Here is a 19,753-nt window from a genome sequence, read left to right on the forward strand (position 1 = left end):
GTAGCTGAGAGGTTAGACAGGGTTTTGTCAGGGGAGGGTACCAATCCAGTAGTGTGTCTTAGTGTGGGAGGAAACGACATAGGTAAGGTTAGGAGTGAGGAACTTTTCAAGAGGTATAGGGAGGCGCTGGGGAAGATTAGAGATAGGGGAGGGATCCCGATAGTATGTGGTGTCTTGCCTAGAAGAGGGGTTGGTCGTGAATGGCTGTCCAGGGCAATTGCTATAAATTGCCGACTGGAAAAACATTGTGCAAACAATGGTTGGGCATTCATTGATAGCTGGCAACGATTCTATGGCAACGACTACCTGTACAGTCGCGACGGAGTACACTTGTCTCGTGAGGGGGTAAAGACGTTGTCTGCATCCCTGGAGCGTGAAATTGTCACTCCGAAGGGGGGGTTTCGCCAGTAGAGAGAGGTCGGGGAAAGTGGGAGTCAAAAAACAAGCAGGTCCTGGGAAGTAAAATTAGTTGCTCAGGACAAGGGGTAAAACAGGACCAGGGAAGGGTAGGTTTAAATGTATACTATACAAACAGTAGGAGCGTTAGAAATAAAATAGACTTGCTGAGAGCGGTTGTATGTACCGAGAATGTAGACGTCATAGCAATCACCGAAACTTGGATGAATCTGGCGAGCAAAATTTTTTTATCAGAGTACCACATAGAAGGGTACAACCTTTTTCACAAGGACAGGGAAGGTAGGAAGGGTGGAGGGGTCGCACTCTTCGTCAAGGATACATTAAAATGTTGTATTAATAATTCAATAAAGGGTGAAATAGGAACCGAGTCTGTGTGGGTAGAAATCACGGAAGGAAGAGAAAAACTAATTATGGGAGTGATTTACAGGCCCCCAAGTTTTGGCAAAGAAGCAGCTCAGCCCATATGGCAGGAAATGAGTAGGGCAGCAAAATATAACAACCTATGCACTATGGGGGATTTCAACTTCAGAAATATTGACTGGGACAACATTGTAGGTGACTGTGAATCTGAAGACTTCCTAGACGCAGTACAGGACAATTTTTTGAAACAACTAATTACAGAACCTACTAGAGGTGACAATATATTAGACCTAGTATTAACAAATAAAGAAAATATTATCAGAGATATCACAGTAGGGGAAGAACTAGGTAACAGTGATCACAGAGAAATCAGGTTCACCCTAAATTGGGAAACGTAAAACAATGACAATATGGTCAGAGTCCCAAACTTTCGGTTGGCGGATTATCAGGGGTTAAGAAGGTACCTAGGTGAGGTCGCCTGGGAACAGTCACGTCAGTCCCCAGTCGGAAGGGGTGAGGTCATAGATGACACAACAATTGATCATGACTATAATATATACACAAGTATACTACATAAAGCACAAGAACAAAATATACCATTCAGAAAAATTAGGTCAAATAAGAATAAGCCAAGGTGGATGACCAGAAAACTTAAACATGACATAGGAATAAAGAAAGGAATATATAAGAAATTAAAGGGAGGGGAGGAGCAGCTCAGAAACAGGTATAATGAACTATCTAGGAATGTTAAGAAAAATGTAAGGAAAGCAAAGAGAGACTATGAAATCAAAATAGCAAGAGAATCCAAAGCGAATCCCAAGGGATTTTTCCAGGTATAAAGGACAAAGGTCAAGGACAAAGTTGGGCCTTTAAAGTCAGGGAGGGGAGAAGTGATAAATGGCAGTGAAGAAATAAGCAAAGCATTGAACAGCTACTTCTTATCAGTTTTCACAGAAGAAATTTGCGATGAAATTCCAGAGGTGGAACTGATATTTAAGGGAAAGGGAGAAGAGAAATTAAAGAATATCACTATCAGAAAAGAGGATGTTCTTAAGAAGATAAATAAACTAAAGAAAACAAAATCCCCAGGGTCAGCGTAGATGGTGTTAAATCTGAGTGGGGCTGTGTAACCAGTGGGGTTCCCCAGGGGTCAGTACTAGGCCCATTCTTGTTCATAATCTACATAACGATCTAGATACTGGGATCAGCAGTGACATAAGCAAGTTTGCGGATGACACCAAAATAGGGCGGTAAATTAATTCAGGGCAGGATGCAAATGCATTACAGGAGGATCTAAATAAACTGCAGGGGTGGTCTGTAAAATGGCAAATGAAATTCAACACCAGCAAGTGCAGCGTACTTAATATTGGAAGAACAAATATTTATAATGTATACAGCCTTAACAACATCAACCTAGAGAAGTCGACTTGTGAAAGAGACCTAGGGGTACTTGTAAGCCCGGACCTACGGCCTAGAAAACAGTGCGTTAATGTTCGAAATAAGGCAAACAGAGTATTGGGTTGTATATCTAGAAGTGTAAGTAACGAGAGTGCAGAGGTCTTATTGCAACTATATCTTGCGCTAGTTAGGCCGCACCTCGATTATGCGGTTCAGTTCTGGTGCCCCTATTATAGAATGGATATAAATTCACTAGAGTCGGTGCAGCGAAGAATGACAAAAATGATTCCGGGATTTAGAAACCTTCCATATCAGGATAGGTTAAAGAAACTTAACTTGCATTCCCTAGAAAGACGAAGAGTGCGGGGAGATATGATAGAAGTATTTAAGTGGGCGAAAGGAATCAATGAAGGGGATATAGATAAAATTCTTATAATATCCGAGCAGGATAGGACTCGGAGCAACGGATTCAAGTTGGATAAGTTTAGGTTTAAGAGGGAGATAGGAAGGAACTGGTTCACAAATAGGGTGGTGGACGAGTGGAACAAGCTTAGCAACTTTGTAGTAAGTGCGAGAACTCTGGAAAGTTTCAAAAGGAGGCTAGATAGATTCATGGATGATAGAGAGTGGTAGTAACTCTTGACAGGAGCTGCCATGCACAGGCCAACCGGCCTATTGCAGACTCCTTATTTTCTTATGTTCTTATGTCATAAACTTTACAACCTTCCCTCGCCATCATGAACGATCTGGCGAGTTAGCAACTAATTTATGGGTCCTTCGATGATAACAGTGATCTTTTGGTTGTGTTGATTTTCCGCGCCTGCCGCCACTACCACCACCTACCATTACCACATCTACCACCACCACCACCACCACCACCACCACCACCACCACCACCACTCACCATCACCTCTCTCGCTCTCTCGCTCTCTCTCTCTCTCGCTCTCTCTTTCTCTCATTTTTCACTCACTCATTTCTCTCTTTCTCATTCTCTTCATCTTTCATATACATCCACATTATTCTTAACCTGCCTTTTCTCTTTCATTTCTCTTCATCCCCTCTTTCTTCTTATTTTCCTCTTCTCCCTATCTCCTCTCTCTCCCCACCCTCCCTCTTTGTTGTTGCGATTACATGTGACACCTCCCACCCTTCCCTCCTCAATGCTCAGGTGTACTCAGGTATTCAATATCGCCCTCAGGTAGTGCCTCTGGTCTGGTTCTTGTTGATTGGTTCAGTGTGGCGCGAGTCCTTCAGGTAGCTTTGAGGTCAACAGGTAAAGAGGTCAAGTAATAGGAAGATTAGGGGGTAGAGAGGTCAAGTGGTAGGGAGGTTGAGAGGTCAAGTGGTAGGGAGGTTGAGAGGTCAAGTGGTAGGGAGGTTGAGAGGTCAAGTGGTAGGGAGGTTGAGAGGTCAAGTGGTAGGGAGGTTGAGAGGTCAAGTGGTAGGGAGGTTGAGAGGTCAAATGTAAGGAGATCAGGAGGTGCAGAGGTCAAGTAGTAGGGAGATTAGGAGGTAGAGGGGTCAAGTGGTAGGGAGGTAGTGAGGTCAAGTGGTAAGGAGATTAGGGAGTAGAGAGATCAAGTAGTAGGGAGATTAGAAGGTAGCGAGGTCAAGTGGTAAGAGATTAGGAGGTAGAAAGGTCAATTAATAAGGAGATTAAGAGGTAGAGAGGTCAAGTATTAGGAAGATTAAGAGGTAAGGAGGTCAAGTACTAGGGAGATTAAGAGGTTGGCAGGTCAAGAATAATGGAACCCAAGACCTATGGAAAGTAATTTAGTAATAAGTGTAAATCTCTCGAGAACCGCTGAGATTATCTACAAGAAATAAACATATCAAGAACCTTATGAACCACTGAGCTCGATTTCTAAGAACCAAACACACCAAGAACCGGTTATTTCATCCATAACCCCCCGCCCCCCACCCCAAGAGAAATCAGAAATCAAGAACCACACACACACACACACACACACACACACACACACACACACACATATATACATCAAGGACCAGCAAGATGGACCAGTAAAGAGACAAAGAACCGGTAATTTCATCCATACAGAACCCAGAAAATTAAAAAAAAATCAAGAACCACACACACACACACACACACACACACACACACACACACACACACACACATACACATCAAGGCCCAGCAAGATGTAAAGGTCTCAAGATCCAGGTAACTCGTGGGCAAATACTCGGTAACCAAGAGGAAATAAAGATGATATACAGGACGTGTGTTGGTGGTACAGTGGGTGGCTCATACAGTAAAACCTCTATTTAACGGACTATATGGTGAGTAAATTCCGTTATATCGAAGGTTCGTTAAATGTGAAACCTCCACCAAACGGACTATATTAGAGAGGAAATTCTTTATATCGAAGACCCGTTATATGTGAAACCTCCTTGTAACGAACTGTATGGAGAGAGAAGTCCGTTATATCGAAGGTTTCACTATAATACTACAACTAAAACTACTATAATATATAAACTAATTATATATAACTAGAATATATAACGCTATATTATCAATTACCTTACATCAAGCAAAGGATACCATAGCAGTTGTTTATTTTTTAGTGATGTTTATAGATAAATTTAATAATTTTTACATTGTGGTTTAGAAATTTAAAGTTGAGGATCCTACTAAGAAGAATTTGACTGTGGATGTATTTACGTCTTTAAATGCTGGCTGTTGACATTACCAGTTAGTTACCAGTGAAGTCAGTCGCCTACTATACAAACTTTGCTGTATTGATGTCCTGCGTATGTAATCCCAAATAAGTTATCCTTCATCCTTATCCAAATTATTTCTGTATTCAATAAATTTTTAGTTTCCTAATTGATTTCACATTTCAGATTATCCCTGGTATAGATTGATATCCCCCTACCCCTCATTCCTTATCTTCCTATCAGTATGAAATAATTTATATCATCTTAATTCGGTGTTCGACAGGTAACTCGCGTGTGTAAGTTTAGCCAGGTTTCGGTGAATGCTGTTATATCGATTTATCAAGAGTTTGTACAAGATAAGGATCATTAGTTTGTGTCGGAGTGGTAACAAATCTTTGTCAGGTAATCTGAAAGTTTGACTTTGACTTGTGAATTTGACCATTATGTTAATGTGTGTAAACGTATCGAGACAAGTGATTTATGGATCGGGGTGTAGGGGGCATGACCAAGAGAGTTATAATGAAGACAGAGATCGAGAATTTAGTCAACTGCTTAGTTTATGACAAGTGAGAGACGGTGGCGAACCTTGGGTGCAGCAGTAAGGAGCCCTGAGGCGTGAGCACGTTGTGAACAGGAGAGGAAAATTTCCTCAATCGGTGAACCAGGCCGGAAAAACAGCCAGAGTGCTGACTGACATGAATAGAAAGCTGAAGAACTGCTGCGCTGTCCAGCGGATTTTTTTATGTCTGGAATTTGTAGACCAAACATCTTTGTATACCAAGTAAATGGTATTTAAATAGTCGTATGAATGATGCCTGGTACTAGACGATGCACAAAGATCATCTGAGATATGTTTAAGGTTTAACATCTGGTTGTACGTGTTTACTACGTTTGTTGTACACACACATGGTATATATATATATATATATATATATATATATATATATATATATATATATATATATATATATATATATACAGTATCATGTAGATCCACAATGAAAACGTGGATAAGATAAATCTGCATAAAATCACACGGGAAAGGGGAAACAACGGAGCACCTTAGCTTTCGTCTTTATTCAAGACATCTTCAGACGAAAGCTAAGGTGCTCCGTTGTTTCCCTTTTCCCGTGTGATTTTATCAAGATATATATGTGTATATATATATATATATATATATATATATATATATATATATATATATATATATATATATATATATATATATATATATATATATATATATATATATATATATATATATATATATATATATAAAATTGTCTATCTGTCTATCTGTCTGTCTGTCTATAAAGAGAGAGAGTACACATCTACAAATAGATTTATGTGGTGTACAGCGACCAGAAAGCTGTCGTGAGTGTAACACTAAACACCAAGTAAAATATTGACTCCAACACCACAAGCAGCAGCAGCAGGACGCGTCACCGACCTAAATATATCACCTCAAACATTAACACCTGCAGGCCAGCGTGCACCTCAGACCAGTTATCAGGGGGCAGCATGGCTTTTGTTGACACGGTACACAAGAAGGTGTTGACACAAGGTGGTGGGGCAGTGTCGCCTTATCACAGGAGACGGACAAGTCTTGACGCTTCTCTTACAATTATTTTCTTGGCTTTCTGATCTCATGAGCTGGGATTCTCAAATATCCATACACTGTGGGTGAGTTTTTTTCGTAATTGGGGTGAAGGAATATCTGTACATCTAGTTACAGTATATTCTCAGTGTAATGTCGGTGTCGTTTTGGCTGTCATCTTTTTGTCGTAACTGAAGTGAGTGAGTTTGTATGGAATGGGTTTTAAATTCACCCAGGGGTTAGGTTTGGGAGGGGCATTAGGCAGTCAGCCATCTCCACAACACTAAGTGATATCGACATAAGGGGTGAGACAATTCTGACCTACACACACCAGCAAGTTTATGGTAGACCAACACACTGTGATATTCAGACGACTGCGAGTTTGTTGTTCGAGATGACTTTAAGAGTTGGAGGTGCAGGTCTACGTCTAATGGGTTGTGATGAAGGATAAGGAAAGATTCGATATGAGAGTAAATGTTGTGTTATCTCGTCTCGCTTCAAATTTTTTTTCGAGTTGATTATTTTCTGTTTACATTTTGGTCCATTGATAAAAGGTAACAAGGAATACGACCATTAAATCAGTCTGTTTTAATGTGTGTGTGTTGTAGTGGAAGAAGAAACTGCGTGATAATATACATATTCTGGATATTTATTCTATTATTACAAGGGGTTATTTTGGTAATAAATATATGCTAAAAAAATACTCCACAGGTGACACAACAATACAGTATTGTTACAGGTGATCAGCCCAGAGCATGTCCAGTCGTATGTCAAAGGCTATCATCTCACCTTTTGTCTCTCACCTCCTGCTCTGTTAATTAATGTTATTCTGGACGAATATTGTTCAGCCTTATTACAGTCTTATCTCAGTCTTATCACAGTCTTATTACAGTTTTATCACAGTCTTATGTCAGTCTCATCACAGTCTTATCACGGTCTTCTCAGTCTTATCACAGTCTTATCTCAGTCTTATCACAGTCTTATCACGGTCTAATCAGTCTTATCACAGTCTTATCTCAGTCTTATCACAGTCTTATCTCAGTCTTATCACAGTCTTATCTCATCTTGCAGGTGGGGGTGACGTGTGGTTGATTTGTCTCCAGAACGCCACTAAGGCAACGAATAGTTACTTGGGCACCGGACACCAAGGCCTCCCCAAGCTCTCCCAGGTATGATGTGTTGTGCTGCCCATCTACCTTTTGTATTCGTTATGTATCTCTTTATTTCTTATTTTATTTATCTCATTCTTTTTTATAACATTCCACCGGTAAGAAAAACTAAAATCCAGCTGCTTTTATTGATGCTTATGTTTTTTGGCTGTTCGTGTGTTCTCTCTCTCTCTCTCTCTCTCTCTCTCTCTCTCTCTCTCTCTCACACACACACACACACGAGAACTTAATTTTCTTCTTATAAATCATTAAACAAATCTTATCAGAACAAACTAATAATAATATTAATAATATAAATAATAATAATAATAATAATAATAATAATAATAATAACTAACACAACACACGACGTCAATTCACCACCAACAGCATCGATAACATAACCTAACCAGCCAACTTAGGAATGTTTTTCTTGACCCTTCCTGACAAACGACACCTTCCGAGACTTGAACGCTTAGATGTCAGTTCCAATTACTTATGTATCCCGTCGATCGTCAACTGTGCCTCCCCGTTTTCTTTGTCCAAGACCTGACTAACAAATTCGCAGGCCTGACTCAGGTAGGGTAGGTGGGGAGATGGGGTGTATTGAATGGAATTGAATTGAAACAGTTTATTTGGCCAGAAAAACACAGATACAGAGTGGATAATAATAACAATATTAACATGGCTGAGCCAGGTGAGAACCTGCGCTCTCTTTTAGGCACCTGATATTTACTATACATTTATCTCAAGGAAGTATTATGTAACATTTAGTATCATCTGGAATGGTGCAATAGCATAGTGGTAATAAGAACATCTCATAATGTTACCACGGTTATCACTTCAATATATTTTTTTATACATAAATTACAGTGGAATTGAAAAACATAAGTAGAATGGGGGAGCAGTACAACATGGGTTGTACAGTAATAAGGTTGAACAAGAGGACAGTTAGTTTTTAGTTTAACAAATTTATTGAGAAAGCTTGGAGTACAGTTTGCCTATTCTGAGTAATTCAGTCAGGTCTTGACATTGAGGGTGGTATCACTTTTCACTGCCACACAGGACAGAGGTTCATACACAAAGAAATACAACATATTCATTAACAGCTATATATATATATATAGAGGTTCAGATTCATGTGGGTAATGTCACTGTTCACTGCCATGCAGGACAGAGGTTCGTACACAAAGAGATGCTTCATATTCATTGACACTATATATAGGTCAGATTCATGTGGGTAATGTCACTGTTCGCTGCCATGCAGGACAGAGGTTCGTACACAAAGAAATACATCATATTCAGTAGCAGTATATATAAGTCAGTGGTTCACATACATTGGACGTCATATTCTAATTGAAGACTAATCAGTGTGGGCTAGCAAATTTGGGATAAACAGCAAGAATGTCCTCAAGCACCCCCGATTCAAATTAGTAATTACAAAGTTCAAGATACAATAAGTCAGGTGGCCTGAAGTCCTTGACAATAATATAGTGTTCAAGTGTATGCTTTAAAGGTTTATCACAAAGTTTACATGCTGAGTGTTCCGGTATGGGTACAGCGTTACTAACCTGCCAGATGTGTCTGTATCCTAGCCTAATTCTGGCCACGACTACATCACATTGTCTGGTTCTGTCTTTATGCTGGCCATACCGGTACCTCTTGTCACAAAATTTGTCATATTTGTGGTGGATGTAATCCTAGACAAGGTTCTTGAAACTCCAGGGCACGAGCAGTAGATATATTCAACAAGTGGTACAAGACTTGGCGTGATAGCCAACCGGTACAGGAACAGGAGTCAGCACAAGGAACTCCTCGCCGTAGGCAGGCCGAAGCCGATCTGAGGGAAATTAGCTAGCTAGGCAAGGAGAGTTGCTAGACATTACTAGGACAATAAATGAGGTCTTCTAATTACTCGACTAGCGCGGTACAGACATAGTACATCGGGACATAGTAAATGGACATAGGCATTAGACATAAGCATAGACATCAGACATGCTATAATAATATGTAGTAATACAGACATGTGAATAAATGGTACAATGAATGGTGACGGAGTCTTGGCGTCAGGCGTGTTCCCATATCTTGGTATGTACATATCTATACAATATTTACTAATGCTACAACTGCCAGTTCTCTCTGCATTTCTCACTTCTTCTAGATCAGAGTTCATCATTCTGACTTGAATGTTTTTAATTACAGCATTGGACAGGCCAAGGTCACGGTCAACATTTTCTTTCTTACATGCCTCATTGGCCAGTCTATAAACACGGTCATGATACCTGATTCCAACATGGGATGGGATCCACACAAATTCGATACGAAAGTTGTTCTCATTGGCAGTTATCACATTCCTTTTAATATCACATACAACTTTAGACAGAGCCTGACGGGTTGTTCAATGATTTCAAAGCACTTTGAGAGTCACAGTGGCTAAGTAGATTCCAGTTAGTTCAGTTTGTGTTGTGCTGGCCCAGTTGTTCAGCCTTTGCTTGTTTGACACTATCATCTCTTTTTCTTCAAATTCAATTTCAATTGTTTATTCCTTGATAGAGGAAGCGGGATCCTAGTGTTGTCACTAGGTACCCCTGTACAATGACACCAGAAGCATCTGGCAAGTGTGACAAGTATTTACAGTATAAATATTATAAAGGGGCTTACTAAAGCCTAAGGAAGGAAGGAAGGATATTCCTTTAACACATAATCAGTATTCTTCACAAAATATCTGGCCAGTATGGGGAGGATCATCGTGTCTCCGTCAGGGGGTCGTGGAGTGGTGGTCCAGCAGGCGTCACGGAAGCGTTGTGTGTGGGGACATCTTAGGAGGTAGTGGATAAGGGTTTTTCTTTATATATTACAATTGCACAGCCTGTTCTACCTGTGTTTGTCTGCACAGAACCATCAGTAAAAGCATAACATTCACTTGATTTAATACTCTCTATGTGTCTGTTAATAGTTTCTAGTGTGACACATCTCATCACATCGGTGTTTAACATTTGCTTACTACCAGCAGGAGTGTAATTAATAGGAACTGATATATCCAGCCAAGGAGGAATGGCATTAATGGGTTCGTCTGGGGTGATTGGGACATTCAGTTTCAAGAGATCTGCAACACTTTTATGAAGCCACGCCCCAAAGAGAATCTTAGATAGAATATCAACTCAGTTTGAGCTGTAGTTTGGGGACCATTGTTCTTCAAAACTTTGACACAAAACATGGTATTAAGTAGAGCTATCCTCTCAGATAGGGAGGGCAGTCCGAGCTCTTTCCTCATGTTTGCAATTCTGGTTGATTTTTTGCAACCTAGAATGAAGCGCATGGCTTCATTTTGCACTACCTCAAGGCTGTTGAATTTTTTAGGCGGAATAGTCACAAGATGGAGAGCATGATAGTCAACTACAGAATTAATGAAGTAAAGAGGTGACGTTAATTCCATAGCCCTTGCCAACAAGGGTTCTGAGGGGTGTAATGCACTGCATTAGTTTGGCACGAAGGTTGCTGACAAAGTTTGCATCATTCACACAAATTCTAAGATATTTATAGGAGCTACATAATTCCAAGGGCATGCTGTTAATGTTAAAGTCAAGAGGCAGAGGGTGAGCAGGACGAGGATTGAGGACCCTCGTCTTGTTAACAGATATTATGAGACCACATTCCACGGTCCTCCGAGCAAATACATCCAGCAAGGCTTGGAGCCTGAGCTTAGTCTGTGTCATAATGCAGATATCATCAGCATAGCATATTACAGCCTCGTTTGGCTGAACTGGAATGTCAGCTTTAAGCTTGTGCATCAGTATATTAAAGAGCATAGGACTTAACACTCCTCCCTGTGGCGTGCCAAGCTCAAATGATCTCATTCTGGCACTTTTAACTCCTCTAAGCAGAACACTGGCATACCTGTTGGACAGATAACCCTTTATCCATGTCAGGAGGTTACCTTGGATGCCAAAATTAGCTAGTTGCTCAAGTATAATGTCTCTATTAGCTACATCAAAGGCTGATTTAAGGTCTATGAAGGCTGTTTGTGTCTTATCTTTTGAGTGAACAAGATATTCTGCAAAGCATGTCTGTGTGCTATGCCCGGGCATGAACCCATACAGATTAGGGGCCAGTTTGTCATTGACTTAAAATATGAAACGGTTGAGAACAACTCTTTCAAGGACTTTACACATACAGGATGTGAGTGAAATTGGCCGGAAGTTTAGGGAGCTAGCCTTAGGGATTGGTACTGTGTTTCCATGAGTCCATGTCTTAGGCAGAATACCCTGTGTGAGGCTCATTTGATAAAGGTCAAGCAGTGGATGGTTAGGGATCTCATTCAACAATCTCAGGGTGTTATAGGTTATGCCATCTTCACCAGGGGAGGATGATTCACCTTTTATTAGTGCTGTTGTTAGTTCATGGTGCGTTATAGGAAACTGGTCGGTAAGGTCTGGTGAGGAACAGGCTATTTCAATATTGAAACCCCTATTAATGTGTGTGGTTTTAAGATATTGCTGTATGTCAGGAGGCAGGGAAGTGATTTGTGACACACTAGACCAGGAATTCTTAACCTGGGGTCCATGGACCCCCAAGGGGTCCATGGATGGGCTTCAGGGGGTCCGTGAAGGTCAGATAAAAATTTAACATTTATATTCACTATATTTTTATATTAAGTTGTTCTATTTTTGTCAATATATACCAGATGTTGTGTATGTATTTTTGGTTACTTAAGAAAACCAGTAAATCGTAGGGTGGCATGGGATGCTACTGTACACGGTCAGGTAACATACAATCGTCATCGTCGTCAGGTTTTGAGTTCTAGAATAGTTTCCCATTGAAAGAAATTAAAGAAAACGTACCCTGCCACTGACCGCGAAGCGTCTCTGGTGGCCCATGTTTACCAGTACTGGATTTAGACCTGTGGAGGCCCATGGGCAGCCTCTTTGTGGAGGCCCCGCTCATTATAACTACCCAAGAGGGTGGGGTGGCGAGTGAAGCGAGCCTAAACATCTGGGCGCCCCCCCCGGGAAAATTTTGAAATTTGAACACTTCTTTGGAAAAATTTGAAGCCATATGCAGTTATATTGAGGAAATTAGAACATTGAGAAATTTTTAATTAACTGTATATTTATTGATAGTGTACAAATTCCCAACACACACACACACACACACACACACAAGTGAGACATGACTGGAGTCATTCACGTGGTTTCAAGTCGACCAGCCCTGATATAGCTACTACCGCACATGTGGAGGCCCCCAGATTGTGGAGGCCCCTGGGCAGCTGCCCACTTTGCCCACTCCTGAATCTGGCCCCGATGTTTACCATTTAAATTGGTAGCAGCGTTCTCTGCACAACCGTCATCTTGAGCCACTACATACCGAGTGCTTATTTTTCATTTTCCACGGTTTATCACGGCTTGGGAATCTTCTCATATACTGGTAAGGCTTAACTGAGGGCCATAGTATCTTCAAATACATACTTTTTCCTAAATATATTTAATTACCTATGGTTATGTTTTTGGTGAAGATAGCGAAAGAGGGCCTTAGTTATTATTACTACATCTGTACCAGCCGAGGTTGGAGACCTCCAACCGCCTTCTGACCACAATTTCAGAGTGTGGCTGAAGAGTGATGGGTGTACAGTGTGTGAATATGTGTTTGTACGTATGTGGGTGCATATGAAGAAAGGCGCGTGCGAGTGTTGTAAAAAACCCAAAATGGTTGGTGCGCTGTATTTATTTGTTTTATCCATTATTTACAACAAGTCTGTTATTATTTATTGGTTAAAGTTAGGGACTGGGTGCACGTAGTTAGAGAAGGGATGCAAAAATAGAGAGAGAATGGATAAAGTTAGGGTCTGGGTGCGTCAGTAGGGTAGGAAAACACGAAGTCATCAGTCAGTATCATTCATATATTTTCTGAGGGGAACCTTGAGAAATCCGTAATAATGCTACTGAAAATAGCGTTATCTGTCTATCTCTCTGTCTGTCTGTGAAGGTTTGTCCGTCAGTTGGTCTGTCTGTCTGCCTGTCTATCTGTCGATCTGTCTTTCTGTCGGTCGATCTGTCGTGCTTATTAATTTGTTTTCATTAGTTATTGCTTTCCATATAAATTACATACATTTTTTTTGTTTTGCAGCCTAGCTCAATTTGAAAATGTCTAAGAAAAGGAAGTACAACGAAGCTTACATATCCTTTGGTTTTACTTTCATCGCTGAACGTGATGGGACACAAAAGCCTCAGTGTTTCCTGTGTGGCAAGGTTCTTGCCAATGGAAGCATGAAGCCAACAAAGCTGAAGGAGCACCTCACGTCTGTCCATCCTGAAAATGCATCGGACAGTGTTGATATATTTCGTGCAAAGAAGGCTCGATTTGAGAAAGCTGGAACTTTACCAAAACTTGGATTTGCCCCAACACAAAAGCCTTGTCTTGAAGCATCCTACAAGGTTGCTTATCGCATTGCCAAGCAAAAGAAGCCACATACGATTGAAGAGACCTTGGCAAAGCCATGTGCCCTGGAAATGGTCGAGCTGGTTTGTGGCTTGGAGCAGAGGAAGAAAATTGCAGCAGTGCCTTTGTCAAATGACGTCATCCACTCTAGAATTGCTGACATTTCTTCTAATATTTTGGAGCAAGTAATTGAAGAATTGGCAACTACGCCATTTCCGTTCAGCATGCAACTGGATGAAACTACTGACGTCTCTCAGTGCAGCCAGCTCCTGGTTTTCGTTCGTTATATGCATGCTGATGCCATCAAAGAAGAATTCCTATTTTGTGAGCCCCTTTTGGAAACTACAAAGGCCAGCGACATCTTAGAAATGGTGAATAGTTTCTTTGCCAAGCAAAACTTCGACTGGAAGAAAAATCTTGGTACTCTGTGCACAGACGGAGCACCTGCGATGCTTGGCAACACATCTGGTTTTGCTGCTTTGGTGAAGAAAGAAGCTCCTCAGGTCATCGTGACCCATTGTTTTCTACATCGGCATGCATTGGCGTCAAAGATTCTGCCAGCAATTCTGAAAGAAGTCTTGTCTACTGGCGTGAAAGTCGTCAACTTCATCAGAGCCAGGGCTGTGAACCATCGCGTTTTCAAGAGGTTTTGTCAAGAAATGGGAGCAGAATATGAAGTTCTTCTCTACCACACAGAAGTTCGCTGGCTTTCCAGAGGACAAATCTTGAAGTGCTTGATTGAACTTCGAGCAGAAGTTTCACTTTTATTTGAGAGAAAAAGAAAGCCCACTCTCAGAACAGTTTGACAGTGAGGAGTTCATTCATGGCTTGGCCTACTTGGCGGATATTTTTGGCCATATGAATGGGGTGAATCTTGCGATTCAAGGCCCTGGAGTTACCATTATGGATGCTGCTGAAAGACTGCAAGCTTTTCTGGCCAAGCTGCCACTGTGGAAGAGGAGGTTGGAGGCAGACAACTATGCAAACTTTCCAATGTTAGAGGAAGTGCTTCTGCAGGATGGAATCGAGAGTGACAAGGCCCTGTCAATTTCTCTGCAGGCAGAATTCCGCAGACATCTGGATACTCTGCAGAACTCTTTCAAAGGTTACTTCTGCTCAGGTGACCTTGAAGTTGAAACATGGATTCGTAATCCTTTCCTTGCTGACATAGACTGTATCAGTGATGAAGACCTTGCCAAAGATGACCTCATTGACCTGAAGACAAAGGAAATGTTACGAAATGAATTCAACTCGAAGAGCCTTGGAGAATTCTGGTGTGCATTGACACAAGCTTACCCTCGTCTGGTAAAGCGAGCTATGGGTGCTCTGATTCCGTTTGCTACTACATAGCTTTATGAGTCAGGGTTTTCAGCACCTGTTTCTATCAAAACGAAAAGTCGAAATCGATTGGATGTCAAAGATGACATGCGTGTTACCTTGTCAAAGACCACTCCACAGTTTCATCTTCTTATTCAAGCCAAACAACAATAACCTTCTCATTGAAATGAACTTTTGAGCAGAATTAAAGTTTTGTTTTGTTTAATTTGCACAAGGTGATTGTATTTCATTTTTGTATGGAGTGGCCATTAATTTTTGCATAAAAAATGTGAAACATAATTCTTTGTTAAGATTGTTGACTTTATTCATACTTTGTGTATGTCATACACTGTATGAGGCAATGAATTTTCAATAAAATAAAGCATATTCATTGCATGCAAAGTTGTGTTTATGTACTTATGTGCATTTTTCTAGGGAGGGGGTCCATAGCTTTCACCAGATTCTCAAAAGGGTCCGTGGCTCAAAAAAGGTTAAGAACCACTGCATAGACCATTGGTCTAATAGCATGTCAGCATATTCTGCAGGGCTGTAATGAAGTTGGACTGGGGTGGGTGACTTGGTAATGGCTCTTAATTTTGTTCCACACTTCTGCTGGAGTGGTTGTTCTATTAATCCCCTGTAAGAATTGTTCCCAATAGGTGTTTCTCACCTGACCTTTGAGTTCACGAAATTCTCTGTTAGCTTTGAGGAATGCCAGGAGGTTATCACTAGTTTTATTTTGCTACCTTCTCTCCTTCTTTGGTGAGGATGGGGTCATATGTCCACAGAGGTGGTTTAGTGCTGCCCCCCTTCCTCCTTGACTTAACCCAGGTGGTATAATATGTGGTAATGACATTTACAAGATCACAGCAAAATTCATCCACTGACCCAGGTGTATATCCAGCATACCGTCTGTGGATGTAGGCTTTGAAGTGCAGTTTAAGATTATCTGGGATGTTAATTCTGAGCTTAGGATGGGGTTCACAAGAGGACAGAGCTGTCAGGATTATGTCTAGTTGGCAATTATTTTTATTGCAATGGTAATTGCTTATCTATTTACATGATAATTTCCGATAAAACGGTTTTGATGGTACAAAAAAAACAGGTAATGTAAATATAGTAGGTGTTACAAGAAATATTAATACTTAGACGACACACCTTCAGAATTCCATGCCCACCAATATTTAACCACGAACTTCTTCTCCAGGACGCTACCGGGGTAAGGTTTGAAAGGTCACTACGCTTGCTGGAATACGATCTAGTGAAGGAGACGGTGAGGACTCAAGGAAACATCAGTCTCGTACAGGTAAGGCTAGGCACACTTGCCAATTTTTTCATGTTCTATTGTTGTTGTTGTTGTGGTTGTGGTTGTTTAAGAACCTCTTCGGCTACTACATCAGAAACACCTTCGTGTCCAGTCTCCTCCTGGTCATCATCTGTTATCTCATACTCTTCTTCGATCTGTCTGACTTCCAGGTGAGTGTCAGCCGTCAAGAGGTCATTTATGTATGGTAAGTGCAATCCACCTGGGAACACCTTAATATAACTTTGTGGTGGAGAATTATAAGAGTATGGAATCTTCACCACTGTCACACTTTGAACTAGAGTCAAGGCTGGTCACTGCACTACGGCACCACACTTAGCTCTTTTGATTGTAGATATTACTTCTTGCTACTCTCACTAGTAGTAACAATTAATAGATGTATGTGTGTATCTCGTAGTGTTAATGCTCTTAGTAAACATTCGGTTGCTCTTTCCAATTATTATAAAAATATAGTTATAACGCATCATAATATGTTGGGTTTATTTACGGATTAACCAACACGAGGCAAGAGCCGCCGGCCTCACGTCTGTCAGGTGTGAGGTACAGCCTGAATCTGGTTAGCACACTGGTTACTCTATAGGTTTACTGGGCAACTACTTTTTTTCTTTATTTGTTAAAACTAAAGAAGAATCATATAATTTCAGAATTTATCAATACAGTTTTACTATATTTATATGTGTATCATAATCCTACATATATTGTTACAAACTTCACACCCTCTTCTAGGAATCACTAGAGGATGTATAGTGATGTATAGTTAGCCCATAGGCCCATTATATAAGTGCAGATTGAAATAACAGCTTCTGTTAACAGAGATTAAATGTTAAACACAGACCCTTAACTTATTTCTGGCTAACAATCTCCTGACAGGTGTTTATTTTAATACCACTGTTCCTATTAAAACTGGTTAGGTTACGTTAGGTTAGCTTAGGTTAGGTTAGCTTAGGTTAGGTTAGGTTGAATGAATATGTGCTATCCATCCATGCACATACAAAAAGGCCACAAATCAATTCACTCAAAATAATGTTATCTCCACCAAATACAATGCTCTCACTACTACAATAATCTTTAGACTATAATGAACATATTACACTTTAGTTAACACCATAATTATCCATGATTGCCCAGATAATAATAGATAAATATGCACCACTCAAGCTTGACCCTACTATCCTCTTTAACCTAGCTACAGAAAGAGCGTTACCAAAACAAAAATGTTCCAATACTTTCTTGTTTTATCAACATATAATTTCTAATTCTTCTTATACTTCATGCCTGCTTCTTACAGTCTTTCATAACTGTGAAAAAATAAAAATACAAAAATACAAGTTTACGAAATGAAACAAATACTATTATACATACTAATAATCAAGACATTTTTAAAAATCTTTACCATGAGCTTGGAATTTCGATTCTAAAGAAAAACGGGACACAATAGAAACTAAATACAATGGGTAACTGAAACAAATATTGATTGAAAGGGGAGATGACCGTAACACTATATATATATATATAAATATATATATATATATATATATATATATATATATATATATATATATATATATATATATATATATATATATATATATATATATATATATATGTTAGCGGGAGAGAAAAGGAGAGAAGAGAAGACGGGAATGCTGCGTTTAGCAAAAGGGGTAAGATGCAGTCCTTAGAACAAAATTTTAGGGGGGTCGTATGCATGTTTTCTCAGCACATGAGGACAGTGCTGTCTTTTTTTAGGGGGGTCGATTGTAATATTCAGAAATTTCAGAGTAATTTCAAATGCCCCGCCATTAGCGATACTGAGCGTTCAAGGTCATCTGAGGGGAGAGAGCGCTGCCTGCTCATAGCGAGAGATTGCCGAACTAGGCCTATATGATATTAAATGTAATTTACCGAATTAATAATGATGCGATTCATGAAGTAAGGGACTATTATTGAAATTGAAATTATTATAGATCGTTTATCAGTCTGAATAATGTTACGGGTGTCCCAAGGAGTTATTAGTTAGGCGGAAAATATGTCACGTAGGCCTAAGCTAGCGCCTTGGAGAGACGCGACGCTGGCTGGTCCTCAGTCACGTGAAAGCGATTGGACCTACAGGACATCCCTGCGCGTCCGTCCACAGAAATAGTCACGTGGTCTAGTCACCTGTGTTGCGCTATTGCAGTATAACAAGTAAGTCTCATTCGATCTCAGACAGGGTTAGATAGGGCAGTGGTAAAGTAAACTAGAGCTAACAGTGAGTTCATTTCAGGGTTTCCGTCAGAACCCACTTGACTGGAGTTGACCGGAGTTGAAGACTGCGAGAGATTGACTGCCGTTTGAGACTGCCGTTGATGATTGAGGGTGGCGATTGTCGCCATTGGACCGATCAGTGTAGGCCTGTCACTGTTTAGCTGGGTAGCAAAGGATCTCTTGAGTGAACGAGTGCTTCCGACAACTAAAACGACGGGACCAGCATCCACAGTGGGTGATCAGTTCTTACCACTCGGGTGCACAACACCACATGTCCCGAGCAGCTTAGTGAAACCCTCTTGCTAACGGGAAGCTAAAGTTTCTCTCATTTGTACAAGGTCTGATTGGCTCACTCCCTTCCGCTTTATGGACGCACTGGGAGTACACTGAGGCTATCTGAGTAAACTAATGGTCACACACTGAGACCGTGAGTCTAGGACTCTAGGAGATACCTAGAGGAACATCTTCCCTCCCTTATTACGGGTGTAGTTAACACCATTCCTCAGACTGATATTATCTTGACGTGTGTAGTTTAATAGTCCTAAATAATTTTGATAGTATTGTTTTGAATGTTTGTGCCATTAAGTGGAACCAGAGTGATCCTGTGATTTGATTCTGTTAATGCATCTAATTGTTCTTCATAATTCTGATCTCAGGTATAACCTTGTTCCCCAGAGTAGTGGTTAAGTTAGGTTAGGAAGTGTGCATCTGTTGGGGTGCTATTATTTTGGTGAAAGCCCTTAAGGCCTATTCATTGTAGAGTATTTAATTTCTTATTTTTTATTACCATTTCCTCAGTGACTGATATTATTTTGTTGAAAGCCCTTAAGGCCT

The 19,753-nt window shown here is 40.4% G+C and overlaps 1 protein-coding gene across 1 annotated transcript; it reads left to right on the forward strand.

Annotated features, from left to right (window-relative positions):
* Positions 1–13,736: 13,736 nt before the first annotated feature.
* Positions 13,737–14,837, forward strand: LOC121856947 (protein ZBED8-like). The gene has a single exon (XM_042352736.1). It carries the CDS (start codon positions 13,737–13,739, stop codon positions 14,835–14,837), a length of 1,101 nt encoding a protein of 366 aa, XP_042208670.1.
* The last annotated feature ends 4,916 nt before the right edge of the window (positions 14,838–19,753 follow it).

The sequence above is a fragment of the Homarus americanus genome, unplaced genomic scaffold (genome assembly GCF_018991925.1).
Source record: "Homarus americanus isolate GMGI-L3 unplaced genomic scaffold, GMGI_Hamer_2.0 scaffold44060, whole genome shotgun sequence".
Lineage (NCBI taxonomy): Eukaryota > Metazoa > Arthropoda > Malacostraca > Decapoda > Nephropidae > Homarus > Homarus americanus.

Coding starts and splice junctions, on each gene's coding strand:
- LOC121856947 (XM_042352736.1), top strand. CDS start 13,737: ATGTCTAAGAAAAGGAAGTACAACGAAGCTTACATATCCTTTGGTTTT.